The 27,716-nt window shown below is 41.3% G+C and overlaps 2 protein-coding genes, 1 long non-coding RNA gene and 1 pseudogene across 4 annotated transcripts in view; all 4 read right to left on the minus strand.

Annotated features, from left to right (window-relative positions):
• LOC149971228 (uncharacterized) overlaps positions 1-27,716 on the minus strand; it is a 135,740-nt gene that overhangs the window by 66,102 nt on the left and 41,922 nt on the right. The window lies entirely within an intron of this gene.
• LOC110507485 (cytochrome P450 2M1) lies at positions 67-4,594 on the minus strand. Its single transcript, XM_021587505.3, has 9 exons — positions 4,234-4,594; positions 3,380-3,542; positions 3,085-3,234; positions 2,497-2,657; positions 1,562-1,738; positions 1,228-1,369; positions 821-1,008; positions 580-721; positions 67-340 (listed from the first exon to the last, which is right to left on the minus strand). Exons 1-9 carry the CDS (start codon positions 4,423-4,425, stop codon positions 141-143), a joined length of 1,515 nt encoding a protein of 504 aa, XP_021443180.1. The 5' UTR covers positions 4,426-4,594; the 3' UTR covers positions 67-140.
• Positions 8,463-10,338, minus strand: LOC110507064 (cytochrome P450 2M1-like; annotated as a pseudogene). Its single transcript, XR_016492642.1, has 4 exons — positions 10,131-10,338; positions 9,754-9,934; positions 9,473-9,611; positions 8,463-8,850 (listed from the first exon to the last, which is right to left on the minus strand). The product of XR_016492642.1 is annotated as a cytochrome P450 2M1-like (transcript).
• Positions 16,230-26,774, minus strand: LOC110507487 (cytochrome P450 2M1). The gene is made up of 9 exons (XM_090224011.1): positions 26,568-26,774; positions 22,387-22,613; positions 22,085-22,234; positions 18,443-18,603; positions 18,101-18,277; positions 17,700-17,841; positions 17,322-17,506; positions 17,021-17,162; positions 16,230-16,812 (listed from the first exon to the last, which is right to left on the minus strand). The coding sequence occupies exons 1-9, from the start codon at positions 26,690-26,692 to the stop codon at positions 16,622-16,624; spliced, it is 1,500 nt and encodes a 499-aa protein (XP_090080137.1). The 5' UTR covers positions 26,693-26,774; the 3' UTR covers positions 16,230-16,621.

Genomic DNA, 27,716 nt, shown 5'->3' on the forward strand with positions numbered 1-27,716 from the left:
GACAGTGTTTGTCTATTGTTTTTTTGTATCTAACAAAAAATGGGACATTAATAATGACATGACAACTTTGCTGTTGAGCTTCCTTTATTCAAAAAGTAAATCACATTGAATTTCATCCAGATTAAAAGCTGTTTGAGCAATTAAATATTTGGTGTCCTGAGTTTGACATAGCAGGTGTAGGGGCGCGCCAGGCGACCATGAAAGTAGGATACTACACTGGCGTCAATTTCCTCTGGAGGTTTGGTGCCCCTGAAGGTGAAGCGCTGAAGAAGAGAAGTAAAGAATAGGAAGAGCACCGTCCTGGGAATCCCCATCTCATCTCCCAGGCAGCACCGCTTCCCTGATGGACAGTGAGAGAGGAGAGAAGTTACCTTCAGCGGTCAACCTACAATCCTAAGACTGAAACCTACACATTGGCCTGGATTGATATATGCAAAACCTATCAAACAAGATGCTAGCCATGTGTATGTACATTGTGTGATGATGTTGAGTCTTTTTTTTTCTGAGAGCTACTACAGAGTGGTTATTGTTTTTCACATTCTCATATTATTCTATTAGACAATTGTAACATCATTTTACCCAGTCCAAAAACAAGAAATCCGTTGTTTTCCTTAAAGACTCCATTGTCATCCAGGAAGTTCTCTGGGTCAAACTGATCCGGGTTCTTGAACAGTTTGGGGTCAAACAGCACAGATGACAACAGTGGAAACACTGTGGTTCCCTGGAAGAATTACAAAAGAGTACTTACATAAAACAATTGACAGTTTAACAAGTAAAAAATAATAGACGTGTAGGATAGGTTTGCGGAAATGGTGGTCACCTTTGGGATGCGGTAGCTGTGGAACGTTGTGTCTCGGGTCATTTGGTGAGGGAAAGCAATGGGAGCAAGACTCATACTTCTCTGTATTTCGTGGATGACAGCGTCCGTGTAGGGCATCTTATGTCTGTCGTCAACTGTGGGGACTCTGTTTGAGCCAATCACCTCGTCTATCTCCTTCTGAACTTTCTCTGAGGGAGAGAGACAGTCATAGGCCTTCATAGTATTTGGGTTAATATACAGTGTTTATAGTCTGTTGGGAATTAAGAAATGCCCGCATGTATGTGCTGCTTACGTGGTGTGTAATGTAAACTCTCTGTTGCAGCTATTTGGCTGATTTACCAGTACTATTTTCTATTTAGCAATAAATTAGTATAATTTCAATAACAGTGATACAGAAGAAAAAATACCTTGGATATCAGGGTACTTGATCATCATCAGACAGGCGTGTGATAGGGTGGAGGACTGGGTCTCCGTGCCGGCAGCAAACAGATCCCACACACACGGAAACAAGTTGTCATAGTTGAACTCGGTCTCGGGCTGACCCTTCTCCTAAGGAAAGTTGGAAGACACCTCTAAATCCTATACTGATAGATTTGTGAAAAAGTAAGATTTTTGCACAAAGATTCAGACAAAGATTCAGACCCACGTAAACATTGATCATATATTGTTGATGCTATTACAATATTTTGATACCGTGTAAGAGGTTCAACATCAAATTCCAGGAATCAATCACTGTTTTACCTCCAGCATTTTAACAAGGAAGACGTCGAAGTAGTCCTGGGGATTAGAGGTATCCAGGTTTTTAAGGCGACGATCTGCTTCCTCTCGTATGTAAGCTTTGGCCTTGTCTATGGCCTTAAACAGCTCATGGTGTTTTCCTGGAAAGCACTCAACAATTCTCGGGGAAATGTTGTACAGCTAGAAGAGACGCAACATTGGAAACATGGGAAGGAAGGAAGGGGTGGTTGTTATATTCAAATGGTGACCCACATACTTTTGTTATCATTATCCATTTCGGCAGGCAAGCTCATAAGACACAATCAAGTCATGCTTTGGAAGAGCTGGTATAGATAAATAACAGACATACAGTGCATATCATAAGTATTTATCCACCTTGGTTTTTTTTCACATTTTGTTGCATTACAAACTGGGTTTGAAATGTATATATTTATGATTTCTTTGTCACTGATCTACACAAAATACAAAATAATGTCAGTGAAAATAACATTCTATACATTTCTACAACAAATGCCTTTGTTGTGGCAAGCCTTATTAGGTTCAGGAGTCCCCTTGAGTAATGTTTTTTTGAGCACAGATTCAACCACATTGGCTTTTCCAATGCCTCGCAAAGAAAGGCACCAATTGGTATATACAAATTTTTTATTTTTTTACAGACACTGAATAACTCCTTGAGCATGGTAAAGTTATTAATTAGGCTTTAGATTGTGTATCAATACAACCAATCCTAAAAAAAAGTTAAATCACTGAGCGGTTTCCTTTCTGGCAACTGAGTTAGGAAGGACACCCTTTCCCCCCCTCCCATCTATCAATAGGGGCCCATCTTTTCAAGACATTGGAAAACCTCCCTGGTCTTTGTGTTTGAATCTGCATTTGAAATTCACTGGTTGACTGAGGGACCTTACAGGTAATTGAATGCACTGTATATGCTACCATACCATTGCCATTTTGCTTTTTAGCATGTCGAAGTATGTATAGACAGGCTTGTAGAGGATCTGAAACTCTGGGTCGTTGTATTCAAACTTGCGCCCAAAGACGATGGACCAGAATAGGTTGATAATAGAATGGAACAGGAGTTCTTTGGGGTTGACAGTGGAATCTGGAATAGAGACAGCAGACAAGCATAAACACACATGCTTGCACACCACAGGAGGTTGGTGGCAAATTATATATATATATATATATATATATATATGTATATATATATATATATATATTACCCCTTTTTCTCTCCAATTTCATGATATCCAATTGGTAGTTACAGACTTGTCCCATCGCTGCAACTCCCGTACGGAATCGGGAGGCGAAGTTCGAGAGCCATGCGTCCTCCCGAAACACGACCCTGCCCAGCCTTACTGCTTCTTGACCGAAGTCAGCGTGCATGCGCCCGACCCGCCACAAGGAGTCACTAGAGCGCGATGGGACAAGGATATCCCGGCCGGTTTCTATGTGTTTGATGCCATTCCATTCACTCTTTTCCAGACATTATTATGTACCGACAGATGTCACAGACAAAAACAACATACCTCCATATTCACTGAAGGCTTTCACTAGACTCTTAGCTTCCTCTTGGACCCTCTCCTCGAGGCTCCTGCATCCTTTTCCAAGGTTTTTCAGGGACATCAAGGAGAAACTGCGAAGAGTTTTCCACCTCTGCCCATTACTCAATCCCACCCCTAGATCGATGTGTACAACAGGACAGAGAGATAGGATGAACTATGCACAGTACTTCCCTTTTCTAAGCTAAGTCCATTTCCACACAGATTACGACACTATGACACGTGTATCTTACTACATCCCTCTTCCAGTCATTTTACTCACCGTGTTCGTTAACGAGTTTCAGGGTAATGGCAGAGTTGGCTCTTCCATTGAACTCTTCTCCTTGGTTGACAAAAGCATCCTTGATAGCCTGATAGCCAGAGATCACCACTACAGGTTTGGAGCCCAGCCATACAGTAAACACTGAGCCATATGTCTTACTGAGCTGATGAGAGATGAGAGGAACCCATTGATTCTTGAAGAATATAACTTATAACTCCTTCACGAACTTAGTACAACTGTCTTATCCGTTCATTGTATCCCATTGTCTTTAAGCAAACGATCAGGGCTGAGTAGATTACTTTGGAAATATAATCTGTTACAGTTGCTAGGTCCCTGTCCAAAATAAGAATCAGTAATGTTAACTTTTGAAATATCCAAACTCAGTAACATTAGTTTCCCCTCAAGAGGCAATAGAAAAAGACACAAATGATCCATCAAACTAATTTGGCGTGTCTTCATAGTGGTCTCTGACTCGTGATCAGACTCGCTCAGGTGGAACAAACTTCAACATGTGCCTTTTTTAAATGCAGAATTAAATGTCATTGACAAAAAAGTATATATTTTTATTGCAAACATCCTTTCTGAATAATCCAATAAGTAATCATCTCATTTTTCAAAAGTATCTGTAATCTGATTACAATATTTTTGGTGGTACGTAACTGATTAGTTTTGTAATCAGATTACACGTAACTGATCACAGTACATGTAATTAGTTAATCCTCAACACTGCAAACAATGTATACTGTAGCGTCAAATTATTACAACTATAATATTGATCTATGACTGCAGTACTTGCATCCGTAGCTACATCTATGACTTTAAGAGAGTCAAACAGATTGTAGCTTTTAACTGACCTTCATGTAGGACTTGTCCGGTCGTTTCAGATCCACTTGTAACAAGTTACCAAGCAGAGGAATTGGTGAAGGACCCGGAGGCAAACGTCCATAGCTGCTCTGTTTCCCCATGTACTTCCAAAGTAGAATAATAACCACTATAGCCATTATTATGGACAAAATGTTAGTCTGCAGTACATGTAGTAAATCCATGTTCAAGTCACTTAAGGACTAAGATGTGTCCGAGCAGTGTGGCAACTCTTAGCTATGTACTGTAGGCAAAGAGAGAAGGAGGGTAGACAGGAACTATCATTTAGTGAATGACTAATAAACAAGAAAGATGTGTCTGACGACTGTCATAAAAAAATAGTGACTCTTTTAAGGGCTCCTCACAACACCCTTGGGGTATGTAGAGTACGCTCTCCTGCACTGTATGTAGCCTATTTTAACCGACAACGTGTATAGCTGATTTGTAAAAACGCTAAGCAGACAAAATCAGTTCAGAAAATAAACCGCACAATAGACGGGTTCAAATCAAAATGTATTGGTTGTGTACACATATGTTGCAGATGTTATTGCAGGTGCAACGAAATGCTTCTGTTTCTAGCTCCACCAGTGCAGTAATACCTAACAATACAAGACAATACACACAAAGCCAAAAAATTCAATTAAGAAATTTCAGAACGAGCAACGTCAGACTCCAGAATATAAATATATATGTTTATGATGGTGTGTATAGACATTATGGACAGTATATGAATAGAAAAGGTGTGAAAAGGTGTGAACAGCACCTGTTCTATAAGGATGAGCCTTGCCTAGACAACAGTATATACATATGAAGTGGGTAAAACAGTATGTAAACATTATTAAAGTCACCAGTGTTAAATGACTATTGTACAGTTGAAGTCGGCAATTTACATACAGCTTAGCCAAATACATTTAAACTCAGTTTTTCACAATTCCTGAAATGTAATCCTAGTAAAAATTCCCTGTCTTAGGTCAGTTAGGATCCCCACTTTCTTTTAAGAATGTTAAATGTCAGAATAATAACAGAGAGAATGATCTATTTCAGCTTTTATTTCTTTCATCACATTCCCAGTGGGTCAGAAGTTTACATACACTCAATTAGTATTTGGTAGCATTGCCTTTAAATTGTTTAACTTGGGTCAAACATTTTGGGTAGCCTTCCACAAGCTTCCCACAATAAGTTGGGTGAATCTTGGCCCATTCCTCCTGACAGAGCTGGTGTAACTGAGTCAGGTTTGTTGGCCTCCTTGCCCGCACACGCTTTTTCAGTTCTGCCCACAAATTGTCTATAGGATTGAGGTCGGGGCTTTGTGATAGCCACTCCAATACTTTGACTTTGTTGTCCTTAAGCCATTTTGCCACAACTTTTGAAGTAAGCTTGGGGTCATTGTTTATTTGGAAGACCCATTTGCGACCAAGCTTTAACTTCCTGACTGATGTCTTGAGATGTTGCTTCAATATATCCACATAATGTTCCTGCCTCATGATGCCATCTATTTTGTGAAGTGCACCAGTCCCTCGTGCAGCAAAACACCCCCACAACATGATGCTGCCAACCCCGTGCTTCACAGTTGGGATGGTGTTCTTCTGCTTGCAAGCCTCACCCTTTTCCCTTCAAACATAAAGATGGTCATTATGGCCAAACAGTTCTATTTTTGTTCATCAGACCAGAGGACATTTCTCCACAAAGTACAATCTTTGTCCCCATGTGCAGTTGCAAACCGTAGTCTGACTTTTTTATGGCGTTTTTGGAGCAGTGGCTTCTTCCTTGCTGAACGGCCTTTCAGGTTATGTCGATATAAGACTAGATTTACTGTGGATATAGATACTTTTGTACCTGTTTCCTCCAGCATCTTCACAAGGTCCTTTGCTGTTGTTTTGGGATTGATTTGCACTTTTCGCATCAAAGTACGTTCATCTCTAGGAGACCGAACGCCTCTCCTTCCTGAGCAGTATGACAGCTGCGTGGTCCCATGGTGTTTATACTTGCGTACTATTGTTTGTACAGATGAACGTGGTACCTTCAGGCGTTTGGAAATTGCTCCCAGGGATGAACCAGACTTGTGGAGGTCTACCAACTTTTTCTGAGGTCTTGGCTGATTTCTTTTGATTTTCCCATGATGTCAAGCAAAGAGGCACTGAGTTTGAAGGTAGGCCTTGAAATACATCCACAGGTACACCTCCAATTGACTCAAATTATGTCAATTAGTCAATCAGAAGCTTCTAAAGCCATGACATCCTTTTCTGGAATTTTCCAAGCTGTTTAAAGGTACAGTCACCTCAGTGTATGTAAACTTCTGACCCACTGGAATTGTGATACAGTGAATTATAGGTGAAATAATCTGTAAACAATTGTTGAAAAAAATTACTTGTGTCATGCACAAAGTAGATGTCCAAACCGACTATAGTTTGTTAACAAGAAATGTGTGGAGTGGATGAAAAATTAGTTTTAATGATTCCAACCTAAGTGAATGTAAACTTCCGACTTCAACTGTATATAGGGCAGCAGTCTCTAAGGTGCAGAGTAAAGTGTCGGGTGGTAGCCGACTCGTAACATTGACTAAGTTCAGGGCAGGGGACTGGGCGGAGGCTGGCTAGTAACAGTGACTAAGTTCAGGGCAGGGTACTGGGCGGAGACTGGCTAGTAACAGTGACTAAGTACAGGGCAGAGTACTGGGTGGAGGCCAGCTTGTGGTGACTATTTAACAGTCTGATGGCCTAGAGATAGAAGCTGTTTTTCAGGCTCTCTGTGCACGCTTTGATGCATCTGTACTGTCTCCTCCTTCTAGATTGTAGCGGGGTGAACAGGCTGTGGCTCGGGTGGCTGAGGTCCTTGAGGATGGGGCAGGGGCAAAGCCACATTTCTTCAGCCTCCTGAGTTTGCACCTTCTTGACCACATTGTCTGTATGGACTGACCATGTTGGGTTGTCAGTGATTTGGAAGCAGATGAACTTGAAGCTTAATGATGAGCTTGGAGTGCACTATGGTGTTGGTTGACTAGCAACAAAACCGATGTGTGCACAACTATGGGGCAAAACAGACTGAATTGGCTTAGATTGTTGATAACATGTAAACTATATTTTGTGAGCACCGGTCTCTCAAATACATCGTTATGGTTGTTGGTAGCTAGCTAGATAGCTAATATTAGCCATATTAGCAGAAATGTGACAGTCAAAACACCTCAAAACAAGATATTGTATCAACAGCCAGATCAAATGAGCTGAAACGAGCCACTTACGGTCCACGACATGGCAGTTTCGTGTCATTGTTGTTAGCTATCTGGCCATCCAGAACCATAACATACATACTTTCTGTCCATTTGAAGCGAACATTGTTTTCATGACTTTGTTAGCTAGCCAGTCTATTTTCTTGCAAGTATCACTGACAGTGAAAAGGTACTTGCCTCCCTTTCTGATTTTCTCTATTTTTGCACATTTTTTAAAACTGATTACTTTCAGATCTTATTAGATAAGGGAAACCTGCATTTACCAATAACAAACTAAATGTATACTTATTTAATGTATTTAATGAACAAAGTTATCCAACACCCAATTCCCCTGTGTGAAAAAGTAATTGCCCCCTTGCACTCAATAACTGGTTGTGCCATCTTTAGCTGCAATGCCTGCAACCAAATGCTTCTTGTAGCTGTTGATAAGTCTCTGACATCTCCGTGGAGGAATTTTGGCCCACGCTTGCAATGCAGAACTGCTTCAACGTAGCAACATTTGTGGGTTTTGTCAGAAGACAGTGTTTCAAAACACACAATCAAGTGTACATGAAAATGGTTCAAAAGCAACACATTTGAAGTTTTGGAATGGCCTAGTCAAAAGTCCAGACCAAATCCCAATTGAGCTGTCGTGGCAAGACTTGAAACGAGCAGTTCATGCTTGAAAGTTAAAGAAGTTCTGCATGCAAGAGTGGGCCAAAATTCCTCCACGGCGACGTGAGAGGCTGATCAACAACTATAGTAAGAGTTTGGTTGGAGTCATTGCAGCTAAATCTGGCACAACCAGTTATGAGTGTAAGGGGGCAATTACTTTTTCACAGGTGCATTGGGTGTTGGATAACTTTGTTTGTGAAGTAAGTATGTAATCGTTGTGTTATATGTTCCCTTTATCTAATAGATTTCGGTTGAAGATCTGAGCACATTCAAAAGCAAAAATATGTAAAAGTAGAGAAAATTAGGACAGGGGAAAATACTTTCACAGCACTGTAGGTTTAAGTTAGCAAACAAACTCAATAATATCAGTTGTGCCAATCACAACCATTGTGTCAAAAGCATATGCAAAATGTGTTGTACCATCACAAGACTATTTTCATGAGTTACTTGATTTATTTTTCTGGTAACCTCTAACATTCCAGTCACAGCGTTCTGCTTCTGTCAAACAGATATATGTGTACATGGATATACTTGTGTGTCTACTTGTAGTCCTCAGTTTGATGTAGCAATCATAGGAATGTGGCATGCGGCCAAAGCTGGAGCACGCTGGCTCGATGTTGATCTCCTCTGAAGGGTTTGGTGCCGGTGAAAGTGAAGCGTTGCAGGAGGGAGGTAAAGAAGAGAAAGAGATCCACTCTGGCCAGAGCCTCTCCCAGACACACCCGCTTCCCTGAGGGAAAAGAGAAGGTAGAGGTCATTGTCAGTCAGCTGAGCCTATAACTGAATTGAAGTTGACCAGAGGTTTCTTGTTAAGTTTTTTAAATGAGTGGGGAAATCCTAGGCTGGTGGATCAGGCTAGCTCCACCAGGCTAGGGCTGTCACGCCCTGATCTGTTTTACCTGTCCTTGTGATGGTCTCCACCCCCTCCAGGTGTCGCTTATTTTCCCCAGTGTATTTATCCCTGTGTTTCCTGTCTCTCTGTGCCAGTTCATCTTGTATGTTTGTCAAGTCAGCGTGTTTTTCCTGTTCTCCTTTTGCTATTCTCTTTTTGATAGTCTTTCCGGTTTTGACCCCTGCCTGATCATCCTGCCTGCCCTGACCTTGATTCTGCCTGCCTTTCGGTAACCTTTGGAACTCTGAACTGGTTTTGACCTTTTGCCTGTCCATGACCATTCTCTTGCTTTACCCTATTGGATTATTAAATATTGTAAGACTCCAACCATCTGCATCTGGGTCTCGCCTTGTGTCATGATAAGAGCAGTCACAATCCTCTCATATTGTAATGTTTTTTTGTGGATATGATAGATACAGGAACTCACTTAATCCACAAACTACTTGCAGCATGATCTTACCCACTCCAAAAGCGAAGAATCCATTTTTCTTGAAGCATCCATTTTCATCCAGGAAGTTCTCTGGGTCAAACTCATCTGGGTTTTTAAACAGTTTGGGATCAACAAGCACAGAGGACAGCAGAGGCAGGACCATGGTACCCTGAAAGAATGACAAAATAACACCCTTCACTTGCTATGAAAACTGCATGTTGATCAGTAAAACAATTTTAACACTTCCACGTCAAACAAAATATCGTGGAATGTAACATTCAGTGTTGGTACAGTCACATAATTGTGGTCACCTCTGGAATGTGGTAGTTGTAGAACTCTGTATCTCTGATCACTTTGTGGGGTACAGAGGTGGGACTGAGGTCCATGTATCGCTGGACTTCGTGAAGCATCCGTGTAGGGCATTTTAACTCTGTCGTCAACCCTGGGCAACCTTTGAGCCAATCATCTTGTCTATCTCCTTCTGAACACTCTCTTAGGAAGATTTAAGTCACACTTTATGCTGCACTGATACCATGTACGGATTGTTGTTGGAGTTATTACATGTAACTACATCGTAATAAATGTCAAACTATTTATAGTCCAGGACTATTCTTTTGGGGATTATAATGTTATCTAATAGGTCTAGGAGACTTGGACACAATCGATAAAGAGCTGGGTAGCAGCGAACCTTGAATGTGAGGGTACTTTATCATCATCAGAAATTAGTGTTCTAGGGTGGATGTTGTGGTTTCTGTTTCAGCAGCAAAAATGTTCCATGCAGTCATCACCATAGTCTCATTGTTGGGATCTTCTTTCTCCTAAGAGAAGAGAATAAGTCACCATCAGTTATGTAAGTAAACAGCGATATCTGGTGGCTAGTGGATGCCATCTCCACATACTTATTGTCACTAAATACGTTGGAAAACCAAAGATTGGCCTCTCACTTGTCTATTCACTCATGATAGCCAAACTCACATAAGTGGACATGGATGGTATCTTAATTCCAGCCACATTCCATATTTTCATAATGAGTAAGAAGTTCACCCTGTATTATCGAATAGATATTTGAAAAACACCTTGAGGATTGATTATAAACAACGTTTGCCATGTTTCTGTCAATATTATGGAGCTAATTTGGAATATTTTTCGGAGTTGTCGTGACCGCAATTTCCGGTCGATTTCTCGTGAGTCTCGTGAGTGAAAATATCCGAAGCTCATCAAAGGTAAACAATTTAATTTGATTGCTTTTCTAATTTTCGTAACCAGGTTGCCTGCTGCTAGCTAGGCATAATGCTATGCTAGGCTATCGATAAACTTACACAAATTATTGTCTTGCTTTGGCTGTAAAGCATATTTTCAAAATCTGAGATGACAGGGTGATTAACAAAAGGCTAAGCTGTGTTTCAATACATTTAACTTGTGATTTCATGAATAGGAATATTTTCTAGTAATATTTATGTCCGTTGCGTTATGCTAATTAGTGTCCGTTGATGACAACGCTCCCGGATCCGGGATGGGTAGTACCAAGAATTAAGATGGATTTCTGCTTGCCTTTGTGTGTAATCTTTGGCCTTGTTTATGATAGCAAACATCTCATGGTGTTTGCCTGGAAAGCACCAAACAATTCTAGGGAACATGTTGTACATCTGAAAGAAATGGGAGGGGGTTTTGTTAGTGAAAACAATGGCTTGGTCAGCCCAAGGCCATTTTGTGCAATTACTGTGAGGGAGTTGAGAGCAATGGAAGATTCTATGAAAAGAGATGAGCTGAAAAGTTACTGTACCGTTCCAATAGGGCTGCGGAGTACATGGAAGTAGGCATCAACAGCCTTTTGGATGAGCTGAAACATTGGGTCATCATTTTCAAACTTGGGTCCAAAGACTACGGAGCAGATCACATTGCCAACACAATTGCAAAGCAATTCTTTGGGATTGACAACTGAATCTGGATTAGAGAAGGAAAGCAAGGACAGACAAATACTTTTAAATAATTGATTGGTTATCCATGAAGTATATAATATTATTATGGTGAAACGTTTAGAAATAGCTGTGAGAAGCAACAACTACGTTTGAATTAAACACTAGATTTTCCATGTCTTTTAAAGTAAAATGGTACCTTTTCAATTACATGTTTAGCGTGAAAACCTTGCTGAAGATAATATACTGAGAATAATGTATACAAATACTTCCTTATCTGTGATGACATTACCCCTGCCCCAGTTCTCAGTTACACTGATTACAAAACAAATGTTATACTACCTTGTAATTGAATTCTAGGGTCCTGGAGGGAGAGGCAGGTCCTGGCAAAGTGCTCTGTCTGGTTTTGTACTGGGGAGGTTTTACCAGTGGCAGATTTACCATTAGGCAGAAGAGACAATTCCCTAATCAAGGGGCCTCGCTTGTGATTTGGCAAAAAAAATAATATATATATATTTCTACGCTCGAGGCCCCCATGCTCCGCTCGAGGATATTGCCAATAAAGTTATGATAAAATATATTTCAAAAGCAAGAAAAATACTCAGAAAACAATCTACCTCCATATTCACTGAAGGCTTTCACCAGCACCTTAGCCTCTTCTTGGACATGTTCTTCGATGCTCCTGCGCCCCATCCCAAAGTTGTGAAGTGCCTATCCAAGAAGGCTCAAGGCCATTGGCCACAGATAAAATGTCAAATCACGTTATACAGTGGGGCAAAAAAAGTATTCAGTCAGCCACCAATTGTGCAAGTTCTCCCACTTAAAAAGATGAGAGAGGCCTGTAATTTTCATCATAGGTACACTTCAACTATGACAGACAAAATGAGGAAAAAATGAGGAAAATCACATTGTAGGATTTTTTATGAATTTATTACACTCTGACTTTAGATATCTCTGTTTTCTTTATATTTTGGTTAGGTCAGGGTGTGACGACGACAATATCCTGTACCGGCTCTGCGTACTATGTCTCCGGTGCGTCTGCACAGCCCAGTGCGTCCTGTGCCAGCGCCCGCACTTGCCTTGCTCAAATGAGCAATCAGCCAGGACTCATTGTGCCAGCTCTATGCTCCAGATCTCCAGTGCGCCTCCACAGTCCAGTACGTCCAGTGCCTGCTCCTCGCACTCATCCTGAGGTGGGTGTCTTCAGCCGGTGCCACCTGTACCAGTCTCACGCACAAGGCCTCCAGTGCGCCTCCAGAGTCCAGTACGTCCTGTGCCTGCTCCCCGCACTCGCCCTGAGATGCGTGTCTTCAGCCCTGTACCACCAGTGCCTGCACCACCCATCAGGTCTCCAGTGCACCTCCACAGTCCAGAGCTTCCGGTGACAGTTCCCAGTCCAGAGCTTCCGGCGACAGTTCCCAGTCCAGAGCTTCCGGCGACAGTTTCCAGTCCAGAGCTTCCGGTGACAGTTCCCAGTCCAGAGCTTCCGGCGACAGTTCCCAGTCCAGAGCTTCCGGCGACAGTTCCCAGTCCAGAGCTTCCGGCGACTGTTCCCAGTCCAGAGCTTCCGGCGACAGTTCCCAGTCCAGAGCTTCCGGCGACAGTACCCAGTCCAGAGCATCCGGCGACAGTTCCCAGTCCAGAGCTTCCGGCGACAGTTCCCACTTGTCTCTGATTGGGGATCATATTTAGGTAGCCATTTTCCCTTTTGTGTTCGTGGGTTCTTGTCTATGTGTAGTTGCCTGTCAGCACTCATTGGTATAGAGTCACATATCGTTTTGTTATTTTGGTTAGTTTGTTCAGTGTTCATTCTTATAATAATAAAGAATGATGGCTCTGAATGAACTTTATTTGACTCTTTGCAAACTGGATACCATTTATCATTGTAGCTGGGGATTTTAACAAGGCTAATCTGAAAACAAGACTCCCTAAATTTTATCAGCATATCAATTGCGCAACCAGGGGTGGAAAGACCTTGGATCATTGTTACTCTAACTTCCGCGATGCATATAAGGCCCTGCCCCGCCCCCCTTTCGGAAAAGCTGACCACAACTCCATTTTGTTGATCCCTGCCTACAGACAGAAACTAAAACAAGAGGCTCCCACGCTGAGGTCTGTCCAACGCTGGTCCGGCCAAGCTGACTCCACACTCCAAGACTGCTTCCATCACGTGGACTGGGACATGTTTCGTATTGCGTCAGACAACAACATTGACGAATACGCTGATTCGGTGTGCGAGTTCATTAGAACGTGCGTTGAAGATGTCGTTCCCATAGCAACAATTAAAACATTCCCTAACCAGAAACTGTGGATTGATGGCAGCATTCGCGTGAAACTGAAAGCGTGAACCACTGCTTTTAATCAGGGCAAGGTGTCTGGTAACATGACCGAATACAAACAGTGCAGCTATTCCCTCCGCAAGGCTATCAAACAAGCTAAGCGTCAGTACAGAGACAAAGTAGAATCTCAATTCAACGGCTCAGACACAAGAGGCATGTGGCAGGGTCTACAGTCAATCACGGACTACAGGAAGAAATCCAGCCCAGGGCTGCAACGGAAACATGCGGTCTCTCCTTCACTGCAGCCGAGGTGAGTAAGACATTTAAACGTGTTAACCCTCGCAAGGCTGCAGGCCCAGACGGCATCCCCAGCCGCGCCCTCAGAGCATGCGCAGACCAGCTGGCCGGTGTGTTTACGGACATATTCAATCAATCCCTATACCAGTCTGCTGTTCCCACATGCTTCAAGAGGGCCCCCATTGTTCCTGTTCCCAAGAAAGCTAAGGTAACTGAGCTAAATGAGTACCGCCCCGTAGCACTCACTTCCGTCATCATGAAGTGCTTTGAGAGACTAGTCAAGGACCATATCACCTCCACCCTACCTGACACCCTAGACCCACTCCAATTTGCTTACCGCCCCAATTGGTCCACAGACGACGCAATCGCCATCACACTGCACACTGCCCTAACCCATCTGGACAAGAGGAATACCTATGTAAGAATGCTGTTCATCGATTAACAGCTCAGCATTTAACACCATAGTACCCTCCAAACTCGTCATTAAGCTCGAGACCCTGGGTCTCGACCCTGCCCTGTGCAACTGGGTCCTGGACTTCCTGACCGGCCACCCCTAGATGGTGAGGGTACGTAACAACATCTCCACCCTACTGATCCTCAACACTGGGTCTCCACAAGGGTGCGTTCTCAGCCCTCTCCTGTACTCCCTGTTCACCCACGACTGCGTGGCCATGCACGCCTCCAACTCAATCATCAAGTTTGCAGACGACACTACAGTGGTAGGCTTGATTACCAACAACGACGAGACGGCCTACAGGGAGGAGGTGAGGGCCCTCGGAGTGTGGGTCAGGAAAATAACCTCACACTCAATGTCAACAAAACAAAGGAGATGATCGTGGACTTCAGGAAACAGCAGAGGGAGCAGCCCCCTATCTACATTGACGGGACAGTAGTGGAGAAGGTGGAAAGTTTTAAGTTCCTCGGCGTACACATCACGGACAAACTGAAATGGTCCACCCACACAGACAGTGTGGTGAAGAAGGCGCAGCAGCGCCTCTTCAACCTCAGGAGGCTGAAGAAATTCGGCTTGTCACCAAAAACACTCACAAACCTTTACAGATGCACAATCGAGAGCATCCTGTCGAGCTGTATCACCTCCTGGTCCGGCAGCTGCTCAGCCCAAAACCGTAAGGCTATCTAGAGGGTAGTGAGGTCTGCACAACGCATCACCGGGTGCAAACTACCTGCCCTCCAGGACACCTACACCACCCAATGTCACAGGGCCAAAAAGATCATCAAGGACAACAACCACCTGAGCGACTGCCTATTCACCCCGCTATCATCCAGAAGGCGAGGTCAGTACAGGTGAATCAAAGCGCGGACCAAGAGACTGAAAAACAGCTTCTATGTCAAGGCCTTCACTAACATTAAGTGGCTGCTGCCAACATACTGACTCAACTTCAGCCACTAATAATGGAAAAATTGATGTAATCAATTTATCACTAGCCACTTTATATAATGCTTACATACCCTACATTACTCATCTGATATGTATATACTGTAGGCTATACCATCTACTGCATCTTGCCATCTTGATGTAATGAAATGTGTCACTAGCCACTTTAAACAATGCCACTTTACATAATGTTTTCATAAACTGTACTCTATACCTCTATATCTACTGCATCTTGCCTATGCCGTTTGGGCATCACTCATTCATATATTTTTTATGTAGATGTTTGTATTCATTCCTTTACACTTGTGTGTATAAGGTAGTTGTTGAATTGTAAGGTTATATTACTTGTTAGATATTACTGCATGGTCGGAACTAGAAGCACAAGCATTTCGCTACCCTCACATTAACATCTGCTAACCATGTGTATGTGACACAGACATTTTGATTTGAGGCTGTAATTGTTGCCAAAGGTGCTTCAACAAAGTACTGAGTAAAGGGTCTGAATACTTAGGTAATGTGATAAATAGATTTGCAAAAATGTCTAAAAACCTGTTTTCACTTTGTCATTCTGGGGTATTGTGTGTAATCAATTTTAGAATGAGGCTGTTAAGTAAACATTTTCAGAAAAAGTGAAGGGGTTTGAATACTTTCAGAAAGTGTACACGGCCCAAGTCACTATTTTCATGAGTAAATTGATAAATTTTTCTGGTAACCACTAACATTCCAGTAACAGCGTTCTCCTTCTGTGAAACAGATATTATATGTGTACATGGATATGGCTATACTTATGTGTCTACACTTAAGGCCAAAACAACAGTTATATGTGAGCAGGTAATCGGAACACGAAGCTTGCTTATTAATGACAGGTCTGGACACACAAGATATTGTTTGAATCTGGCTGAAGTGTGCAGTACTATTTATTAGTTGAAGCAAAAATGACAACCAAATGTTGTGTTACAATACATCAGCAGAATAACAAAGTGACCCCCACAGTATACATAGTGTACAGTACCTCTTAAGTACTTTGCCAGTATAGATGTACAGTCCTAACCACGTAACAACCTACAAAACAAGACCAAATTCAGTTGCTTACAGTTGCTTATTAGCATTAAAATATCAACCCATACTTTAGAGATCCTACCTGAGGATGATAACAAGAGGCATACAACTCACTAACGCTTATATAGTTGTCTACAAGAAAAAAAGGTGGTAAATGTAAGGCTATGGTTACTGTATAATGACAAGCAGCTGACTGTGAAGCTGAGCCTGTGACCTCTCCACAGTAAAGTGGTCACTCCTCAGTCCTGAGTTCGATGTAGCAATCATAGGAATGCGGCACGCGGCCAAAGCTGGAGCACAATGGCTCGATGTTGATCTCCTCTGGAGGTTTGGTGCCGGTGAAAGTGAAGCGCTGCAGGAGGGAGGTAAAGAAGAGAAAGAGCTCCACTCTGGCCAGAGCCTCTCCAGGACACGCCCGCTTCCCTGTTTTTTTTGTGGATAGGATAGAGAGATACAGGAAAGTTATTAGGAGAGTGTGCTGAAAAGCAGCGGGTCAGATTCAAACCAAACCCATGCGGGCAGCGGAACATAGTACCTCCAGAGAGGCAGCAGCTTACTGTCGACCGCAAGACCACCCCAGGCCACTAGGTTTCTTGATTTTAACTCACATAATTCACAAACATGATCTTACCCACTCCAAAAGCAAAGAATCCATCATTTTTCTTAAAGACTCCATTTTCATCCAGGAAGTTCTCTGGGTCAAACTCATCTGGGTTTTTAAAAAGTTTGGGATCAACAAGCACAGAGGACAGCAGAGGCAGGACCATGGTACCCTGAAAGAATGACAAAATAACACCCATCACTTTCTATGAAAACTGCATGTTGATCCGTAAAATGTAAATCATCTTTTTTAAACAACAGTTCCACCACGTCAAACAAGATACAGTGAGATTGAACATTCAGTGTTTGTACAGTTACACAATTGTGGTCACCTCTGGAATGTGGTAGTTGTAGAACTCTGTATCCCTCATCACTTTGTGGGGTACGGAGGTGGGACTGAGGTCCATGTATCGCTGGACTTCGTGAATGACAGCATCCGTGTAGGGCATTTTAACTCTGTCGTCAACCGTGGGCACTCTTGAGCCAATCACCTCGTCTATCTCCTTCTGAACACTCTCTTAGGAAGATTTAAGTCACACTTTACATTACACTGATACCATGATTTTGTTGGAGTTATTACATGTCACAACATCGTAATAACACATTTGAAACAATTCATAGTCCAGAATGATACTTTTTTGTATTACAATGTTATCTAATAGGTCTAGGAGACTTGGACACAATCGATAAAGACTTGGGTAGTAGGGTACCTTGAATGTGAGGGTACTTTATCATCATCAGAAATGATTGTCTTAGGGTGGATGATGTGGTTTCTGTTCCAGCAGCAAACAGGCTCCATGCAGTCATCACCATATTATCATTGTTGAACTCAGTGTTGGGATCATCTTTCTCCTAAGAGAAGAGAATAAGTCACCATCAGTTATGTAAGTAAACAGTGACATCTGGTGGCTAGTTGTTGTCATCTCCACATACTTATTGCCTCTAAATACGTTGGAAAACCAGACATTGGCCTCTCACTTGTCTATTCACTCATGATAGCCAAACTCACATAAGTGGACATGGATGGTATCTTAATTCCAGCCACATTCCATATTTTCATAATGTGTAAGAGGTTCAACCTCCAATGTGAGGATCATGCTGTGTTTTCTACCTCCAGCATTTTAACCAGGAAGGCCTCGATGAAGTCCTGAGGTTCAGAGATGTTAAGGGTTTTAAGACGGATTTCTGCTTGCTCTTGTATGTAATCTTTGGCCTTGTTTACGATAGCAAACATCTCATGGTGATTGCCTGGAAAGCACCAAACGATTCTAGGGAACATGTTGTACATCTGAAAGAAAGGGGATGGAAGGGGAGGGGGTTTTGTTAGTGAAAACAATGGCTTGGTCAGCCCAAGGACATTTTGTGCAATTACTGTGATAGAACTTCAGTTTAGCAGGGCGTTGAGAGCAATGGAAGCTTCTATGAAAAGAAATGAGCTGAAAAGTTACTGTACCGCTCCAATAGGGCTGCTGAGTACATGGAAGTAGGCATCAACAGCCTTTTGGATGAGCTGAAACATTGGGTCGTCATTTTCAAACCTGTGCCCAAAGACTATGGAGCAGATCACATTGCCAACACAATTGCAAAGCAATTCTTTGGGATTGACAACTGAATCTAGATTAGAGAAGGAAGGCAAGAACACACAGATACTTTTAAAATACCTGATTGGTTATCCATATATAATATTGTGATGGTGAAACTTTTAGAAATAGCTGTGAGAAGCAACAACTATGTTTGAATTAAACACTCGATTTTCCATGTATTTTAATGTAAAATGGTACCTTTCCAATGACATGTTTAGTGTTAAAATCTTGCTGAAGATAATATACTGAGAATAATGTATACAGTTACATTATTCTGTAATCCATGTATCTCAGTTACACCGATTACAAAACAAACGTTACCCCTAGGGTCCTGGAGGGACAGGCAGGCCCTGGCAAAGGGCTCTGTCTGGTTTTGTAGTGCGGAGGTTTAACCAATGGTGGACTTACTATTAGGCTCACATCATCAAGGGGCCTCGCTCGTGAGCTGGGCATAATATTTTTGTTGTTTTAAATAAATAATTTCAAAGCTTGATGCCCCCCCCATGCACCACTTGAGGCCCCCCCAACCCGCTGTTGTGTACTGCTCAGCTCGTCGCTCTCATTCTGTCTTGCATCATCAGGTTGGTTCAGAAGCAGAAAACTCTGCAGGAAGCTTTAAGGTTGCAAGGGAAATTGGGAGGGAGGGGGGTTTTGCCTGGCCACTGTGCCCAGGTTAATGAGGCCACATTGTTGGGGGGGGGGGGAAAGGCTTTGAAAAAAGTTAATTAATCCATCCAATAATAATTCATAGTACACAAATAACTTATTTCCATACATATATTTCATATCAATAGTAGAAACTTTTATAATTTATTTTTTCTATATTTAACTAGGCAAGTCAGTTAAGAACAAATTCTTATTTTCAATGACGTCCTAGGAACAGTGGGTTAACTGCCTGTTCAGGGGCAGAACGACAGATTTGTACCTTGTCAGCTCGGGGATTTGAACTTGCAACCTTTTTGTTACTAGTCCAACACTCTACCCACTAGGCTGCCCTGCCGCCCCATTAATCACCCACGGACAGGTTCATAATAATGGACCATTCCACCCTTACAGAGTTCCCACAATATTATTGCAAAAGTAACTTATTGAAATTAAGCTGCAGCAAAATGAGGCACTTTCTGAGCAGGGCAGAGAAAAGAAAGGTCATTTCTTGTTAAAATTAAATCTTACATTTATTTGGTAAAAAGGACAGGTGCTGCTGACAATGCCATTGTGGTGGAGTCTGAGGACATGTATGTATAGCCCATGTATCTGATGCTGTCTGGACAAAAAAGTATGGCATGTCATACCTTTCAGACCCCTTGACTTATGTTACAGCCTTATTCTAAAATTGATTCAATATTTTTTCCCCCTCATCCATCGACACACAATAGCCCATAATGACAAAGCAAAAACAGGTTTATAAATTTTAGCAAATTTATAAAAATAAAAAACGGAAATATATAATTTACATACACTACTGTTCAAAAGTCTGAGGTCACTTAGAAATGTCCTTGTTTTTGAAAGAAAAGCAAAAAAATGGGTCCATTAAAATAACATAAAATTGTTCAGAAATACAATGTAAACATTGTTAAGTTGTAAATGACTATTGTAGCTGGAAACGGCAGATTTTTTTATGGAATATCTACATAGGCGTACAGCGGCCCATTATCAGCAACCATCAGTCCTGTGTTCCAATGACAATCTTGAATTAGCTAACACAACATATCATTTTAAAAGGCTAATTGATCATTAGAAATGTCACACCCTGACCATAGAGAGCCCTTGGTTCTCTATGGTATAGTAGGTCAGGGCGTCACTAGGGGTTGTTCTAGGTTAATTATTTCTATGTTGGTGCTCTTGGTATGGTTCCCAATTAGAGGCAGCTGAGGTTCGTTGTCTCTAATTGGGGATCATACTTAACGGTTCCCTGTTTCCACCTGCTGTGTGGGATACTGTTTTGAGTTAGTGCATGTAGCACCGCTGATGTCATGATTCGTTGTTTGTTTCTTTTTGTTCAGAAGTTTTGTTTAAATAAATATGTGGAACTTTAATCACGCTGCACCTTGGTCAGTCTCTCCACACAACCGTGACAAGAAAACCCTTTTGCAAATATGTTAGCACAGCTGAAAACTGTTGTTCTCATTAAAGAAGCAATAAAACTGGCCATCTTTATAATAGTTGAGTATCTGGAGCATCAGCATTTGTGGGTTCGATTACAGGCTCAAAATGGCCAGAAACAGCACTTTCTTCTGAAACTTGTCAGTCTATTCTTGTTCTGAGAAATTTAGGCTATTCCATGCGAGAAATTGCCAAGAAACTGAAGATCTCGTACAACGCTGTGTACTACTCCCTTCACGGAAAGGAGTGGGAGGACCCGGTGCACAACTGTGCAAGAGTACAAGTACATTAGAGTGTCTAGTATGAGAAACAGATGCCTCACAAGTCCAAAACGGGCAGCTTCATTAAATAGTACCCACAAAACACCAGTCTCAACGTCAACAGTGAAGAGGTCTCGGATGCTGGCCTTCTTGGAAGAATCTTGGTGGTTCCAAACTTCTTCCATTAAAACATTTGAGGCCACTGTGTTCTTGGTAAACTTCAATGCTGCAGAAATTATTTGGTACCCTTCCCCAGATCTGTGCCTCGACACAATCCTGTCTCGGAGCTCTACGGACAATTCCTTCGACCTCATGGCTAGGTTTTTGCTCTGACATGCACTGTCAACTGTGGGACCTTATATAGACAGATGCGTGCCTTTCCAAATCATGTCCAATCAATTGAATTTACCACAGGTGGACTCCAATCAAGTTGTAGAAACATCAAGGATGATCAGTGGAAACAGGATGCACCAGAGCTCAATTTTGGGTCTCATAGCAAAGGGTCTGACTTATGTAAATAAGGTGTCTTTTATTTTTATACATTTGCAACATTTTCTAAAAACCTGTTTTCGCTTTGTCATTATGAGGTATTGCGTGTAGACTGATGAGGGAAAAAAGTATTTCATCAATTTTAGAATAGGGCTGTAACGTAACAAAATGTGGAAAGTCAAGGGGTCTGAATGGTTTCCGTGAGACAGAGGGGCGTTGTTTCGCTTGAATGCTTTCTCCGATGAGATAAATTCGCAAGTGGCTGAAACTAAGGAAAGCAAAGTAATGTGAAGAAATTATGGGTTAATAAATGAATAACGGGCAAACACTTGTATTGATTGTTTCATTCTGGGTTATAACAACATTCAACCCACATAATGCATACTGCACTTCATGTTTAAAAAAATATTTAAATCGTGATTTCTAATCAAAACAAACAGCAACAATCCCTCAGAACTTAAAAAGGTACATGTTTACAGGTATAATACATGTATATACTATAAAAACCCTGTACACCCCATGGATTTTACTGTTACTATATTCTGCAATAAACCATTTATCTTCTGTTTCTTACATTCCAACAACCTGAGTAATATTGCCCATAAAGTTATTATAAAATGTATTTCAAAGGCAAGAAAAATACTAAGAAAAACAACCTACCTCTATATTCACCGAAGGCTTTCACCAGCATCTTAGCCTCTTCTTGGACACGTTCTTCGATGCTCCTGCGCCCCATCCCAAAGGTTTTAAGGGTCATCAGCGAGAACCTGCGAAGATCTTTTGATCTCTTCCCACTGCTCACCAACACCCCTACAGTAAACAGTATGACAGAAGCACAAAGAAGAAGAATTAGAATAGCATAACATAAACCTAATGTAACGTAATTTCCACACAGACTGACTTTGGCAAGGACAATGACACCCACCCACTCCCATTAAAAAAATATATATAAAATCACCCACCATATCCTTTAGAGACTGTCATGATCACGGGGTAGTTGGCTCTGCCGCTGAACTCTTCTCCTTGTGTGACAAAAGCATCCTTGATAGCCTGAAAGCCAGAGATCACCACTACAGGTTTGGAGCCCAGCCATACAGTAAACACTGAGCCATACTTCTTACTGAGCTGAGGAGAGAAGAACCACAGGATTATAGTTAGGGAACCAGGACAGTGATGTCTCAGATCCCAGGTTTATATGGAGCACAGCTGACAGTCCTGGGATGTATGACATGGAAGTGAAATGATTGTGGCTTTGCTATTCCTTTGGATAAGTGATGGAGAGACACAAGAGAGCAAGAAATGCAGTGGCAAATTGATAGAGTACATTATACTCACTTAGATATCGAAAATGTGTCAAAATAAGTGTATTTATAGCATGTCATTTTATGTTCCCAACAGTAGCGGTGTGTGGGTAAAATCACTGAGGAAGTCGAGCCCCCCCCCCCCCCCCCCCAATCCATATTACAACCTGTGTTGTGATAATTGAATTGTTTGTTCCATAACCGTTCAATTCATATGCCTTGCGATATATAGGCCTAAAAGGCAGAGCCAATAAGAAGACCATGTCACACACTGACCTTAGTTATCTTTGTTTTCTTTATTATTTTGGTTAGGTCAGGGTGTGACAAGGGGTGGTTTGTTGTGTTTTTGTCCTGTCTAGGGTTTTTGTATGTTTATGGGGTTGTTAACTAGTCTAGGTGTTTTGTATGTCTACGGTTGCCTAGATTGGTTCTCAATTAGAGGCAGCTGTTTATCGTTGTCTCTGATTGGGAACCATATTTAGGCAGCCATATTCCTTGGGTAATTTGTGGGTGATTGTCTATGTATTAGTTGCCTGTACTTATTCTATATAGCTGTCACGGTCGTTTTGTAAGTTTGTTGAAGTGTTCTTTGTTTCATTAAAATAAAAGATGTATTCACATCACGCTGTGCCTTGGTCTCATCCATACAACGAGCGTGACAGACCATTCAACCGCGATCTAGAAGAAAAAGAAACGCACACCTATTAAGACGAGGTGCTGGCTAGCGGGGTGGAAACTTGAAAATAAAATAGAAGAGAGACGCACACTCTTGGAGCTCAGATGCAAAAATTTAATACCAACGTTTCGACAGCCAAGCTGTCTTCTTCAGGGTATAATCACAAACATTCAACCACGCCTGAAAGTGAGGACTTGGTGGACTGTATATTCTGTAGGTTAGGTTTACTTTATGTGTTCGCTCCCTTGTGCTGGTTGTAACATCCACAGTTATTTAGATTGCTTATGTTCATAAGAACTGAGGTAGGGGCGTTTGTATACTTTAGTTTAACTTTACTCAGGAGTATGCTGGTATTACACAGTTCACATGGCATATCACTCCCGCTGTCTGGCTACTGTAAAACATGGAACCGGAATCCTACAGTACCAATACACGGGCTGAATTATGGTTTAATGATCACTACATTACACTGGTAAAGGCACAGATGACAGACAGGTAGGATTCCAGTTGAGGTGGTTTAATAACGGCTAAGATGCACAGAACAGCACCGCACAGTGTATGTAGTATGGATGGGATAAGGCACTTAGTGGTCTGGCAACTTGCTTCAACCAAAGTGTGTGTGTGTGTGTGTGTGTGTGTGTGTGTGTGTGTGTGTGTGTGTGTGTGTGTGTGTGTGTGTGTGTGTGTGTGTGTGTGTGTGTGTGTGTGTGTGTGTGTGTGTGTGTGTGTGTGTGTGTGTGTGTGTGTGTGTGTGTGTGGGTGTGTGTGTGTGTGTGTGTGTGTGTGTGGGTGTGTGTGTGTGTGTGTGTGCGTGCGTGGTCTGCAAGTAAAGAGAAATAAAGATACAATATTAAATGACAGAATACAGTCTCCAAATCACATCTCTTATAAACAATATGCATGGTTTAACCCTGCACTAATATAAATAACATGAGAATATCTACTTCTGCTAAACTTCCCAGTAAAGCAATGAAAACAAGCAAGCATCCAGAAAAGTGCTCAAAATAGCCCACGTTAACATATGTAGCTTAAGAAACAAAGTTAATGAAATTAATAACTTGCTAGTAACAGATGACATTCATATTTGAAACCTACTTGGATAATACCTTTGATATAGTGGTAGCAATACACGGTTATAACATTTACAGACCAGACAGAAATGCGAGTGGTGGAGGTGTTGCTGATTATATTCAGAATCACATTCCTGTAAAGATTAGAGAGGATCTCATGTTAAATACTGTTGAAGTAATATGGCTACAGGTTCATCTGCCTCACCTAAAGCCCATCCTTGTGAGAAGCTGCTATAGACCACCAAGTGCTAACAATCAGTATCTGGATAACAGTTGTGAAATGCATGTGATATGAACAGAGGTATATTTTCTGGGTGATTTAAATATTGACTGGCTTTCATCGAGCTGCGCACTAGTTCAGGTTATCAGTCAACCTACCAGGGTAGTTACAAACAGCACAGGAATTAAATCAACATGTATGGATCAAATCATGACTAACGCTGCAGAAACAGGCTTGAAAGCAGTATCTAGATCCATCGGATGTAGTGATCACAATATTGTAGCCATATCTAGGAAGATCAACGTTCCAAAGGCTGGGCCTAATATAGTGTATAAGAAGTCACATAAAAAGTTGTAGTGATTCCTATGTTGATGTAAAGAATATGTGTTGGTCCGTGGTGTGTAATGAGGAGCAAACAGAAGCCTCACTTGACCAAAAACCTCAAATTTGGACTCATCAACTCTAATTAACTTATCCTCTGCAGCAGAGGTAACTCTGGGTCTTCCTTTCCAGCAGCCGTCCTCATGAGAGACAGTTTCATCAGAGCGCTTGATGGTTTTTGCGACTGCACTTGAAGAAACTTTCAAAGTTTTTCGGAATGACTGATCTTCGTCTCTTAAAGTAATGATGGACTGTCATTTCTCTTGCTTATTTGAGCTGCTCTTGCCATAATATGGATTTTTACCAAATAGGGCTATATTCTGTGTACCATCCCTACCTTGTCACAACTGATTGGCTCAAATACATTAATTAAGAAGGAAAGAAATTCCACAAATTAACTTTAAACAAGGCACACCTGTTAACTGAAATGCATTCCAGGTGACAACCTCATGAAGCTAGTTGAGAGACTGCCAATATTGTGCAAAGCTGTCATCAAGGCAAAGTGTGGCTTCTTTGAAGAATCTCATATAAAACATTTAGTTTTGTTTAAAACTTTTTTGCTGACTACATGATTCCATGTGTTATTTCATAGTTTTGGTGTCTTCTATTATTTATCAATGTAGAAAATTGTAAAAAAGAAAATAAACCCCTGGAATGAGTAGGTGTGTCCAAACTTTTAACTGGTACAGTATATCTGAATTATGGAAGACAAGCATCATCATTTTCCGCAAAGTGAGGTTGGAACAATGTCATACTCGTTTGGACCAGACAGCATCAAACAGATGGCCTTCAACTAGAGAGACAGAACATTTTTGGCAACCACAAATCTGTTCAACCAAAGGTTAATCTACAATATCATGTATAATATCACATTATACAAAAAGTCAAAAAGTCACTGCATTTTACAGTAGTAGTAGTAAATGCACAAAGGCTGTGGGTTTGAGCATGCAAACCAACACATGCACAAACAAGCAAATACAGTACCAGTCAAATGTGAACCCTTGAATGAGTAGGTGTCTTTCTTTCTTTTTAATTATTTTCTACATTGTAGAATAATAGTGAAGACCTCAAAACTATGAAATAACACATATGGAATCATGTAGTAACTAAAAAAGTGTTAAATCAAAATATATTTCAGATTTTTCAAAGTAACCACCATTTGCCTTGATGACAGCTTTGCACACTCTTGGCATTCTCTTGACCAGCTTTATGAGATAGTCACCTGGAATGCATTTCAATTAACCAGTGTGCCTTCTTAAAAGATAAGAAGGAAAGAAAATCTACAAATGAATTCGTTTGAGCCAATCAGTTGTATTGTGAAAAGGTAGGGGTGGTATACAGAAGATAACCCTATTTGGTAAAAGACCTAGTCCATATTATGGCAAGATCAACTCAAATAATCAAAGAGAAACGACAGTCCAACATTACTTTTAAGACATGAAGGTCAGTCAAAACGGAAAATGTCCTTGTCACAACACAACTGATTGGCTCAAACGAATTCAAGCTTTGTTTGCCTCGATTCATCCACAATAAAATAATAACGACAAATCCGATTACAATAGACACAAAGTTCGTCTGCAAAATATGAAGTACATCCATCTTCAGTAGAGTCGAGGACATTGATCGCCTACGGAGTTAACAGAAAATCTGATATCGGAAAGCTTTATTCTGAAGTTGTGCAATAGTTTGCACAGTTGTGAGTTTCATCAGTGATGATCCATTATATTGACAAGAAAGCCAAGTGACTGCGCAAATATTGTGCAGTGTTGCCAACTCCTCGGTAAGGAAAGTAGCTATTGGCTGTCCTAAAAGTCTCTAGTTAAGTCTCTAAATTACGTCATTACCCAATTTGCATAATTGCCCAAGTGCATGTAATTGTGATGCTGTCGGGGAGAGGAATAACATTGTGGGAGAGACTGAGTCAAAAACACCCTAAATATGTTTAGAACTACAAATGAACTTTCTATCGATTCTTGTTTTTTTTTAATGTAACAATTCCAACCCTCCTCCTTTATCCAGTCTTGGGATCGGCAAAAGTGACCCAAAAGAGGCACTCTGGCGGAGTTACATCGTTTTTCATTTTTTATTTAATTTGGTTTGGTTTGGAATTGACTCAAATACTTCAATTAGACTTTATCACAGAGAGCAACAAAGCCGAGTTAGTTCCTGAAACAACTGAATCTTTATTCTTAGTGCTTGGTTTTTATACAGTCTTACCCTTGTCATCACCCAATTTTACGAATCTTGTTGTCTTACTTAGTTTCCATTCTCTAATTGGCTCAGACATTGGGGCATAGATTCTATTGGTGGCATGACATGCACACCACTTAGCTAATGTTCCTGCCCAGAGGTCTTTACAAGTTCAGACCTACATTATCAATGTATGCTTAACTTATGTGCGTGTCCAGTAGCCTTCACAAGATTAGATATGGCCCAGACCACTCAAGTCTTGTTGGTTTACCTTGCCGCATCTACACAGATTCTGCTTATGTTCTGTTCTTTACATGTCAAATGGTCAATTCGATGTTGCTCTAGCTTGGACACTCATAGGTTTAGCCTTCATTCTGCTTACATATCTCAATGTAAGCTTATATTGATTATTCTATCTACTTCAAAGAGAACAGTATAGGTTACTGAAAATCAT

Source organism: Oncorhynchus mykiss, chromosome 27 (genome assembly GCF_057628025.1).
Source record: "Oncorhynchus mykiss isolate SJ-2025 chromosome 27, ASM5762802v1, whole genome shotgun sequence".
Lineage (NCBI taxonomy): Eukaryota > Metazoa > Chordata > Actinopteri > Salmoniformes > Salmonidae > Oncorhynchus > Oncorhynchus mykiss.

What these genes read in the sequence shown, in the direction of transcription:
- LOC110507485 (XM_021587505.3), bottom strand. Translation starts at nt 4,425, where the DNA reads ATGGATTTACTACATGTACTGCAGACTAACATTTTGTCCATAATAATG. An exon ending in GAAACTCGTTAACGAACACG is followed by an intron (nt 3,235 to 3,379) that starts GTGAGTAAAATG and finishes ACATCGATCTAG; the next exon opens with GGGTGGGATTGAGTAATGGG. An exon ending in TCCTTGTTAAAATGCTGGAG is followed by an intron (nt 1,370 to 1,561) that starts GTAAAACAGTGA and finishes AACTTTCCTTAG; the next exon opens with GAGAAGGGTCAGCCCGAGAC.
- LOC110507487 (XM_090224011.1), bottom strand. Translation starts at nt 26,692, where the DNA reads ATGTCCTCGACTCTACTGAAGATGGATGTACTTCATATTTTGCAGACG. An exon ending in GGCAAACAAAGCTTGAATTC is followed by an intron (nt 22,614 to 26,567) that starts GTTTGAGCCAAT and finishes CTCCATATAAAC; the next exon opens with CTGGGATCTGAGACATCACT. An exon ending in AAAGTACCCTCACATTCAAG is followed by an intron (nt 17,507 to 17,699) that starts GTACCCTACTAC and finishes AATCTTCCTAAG; the next exon opens with AGAGTGTTCAGAAGGAGATA.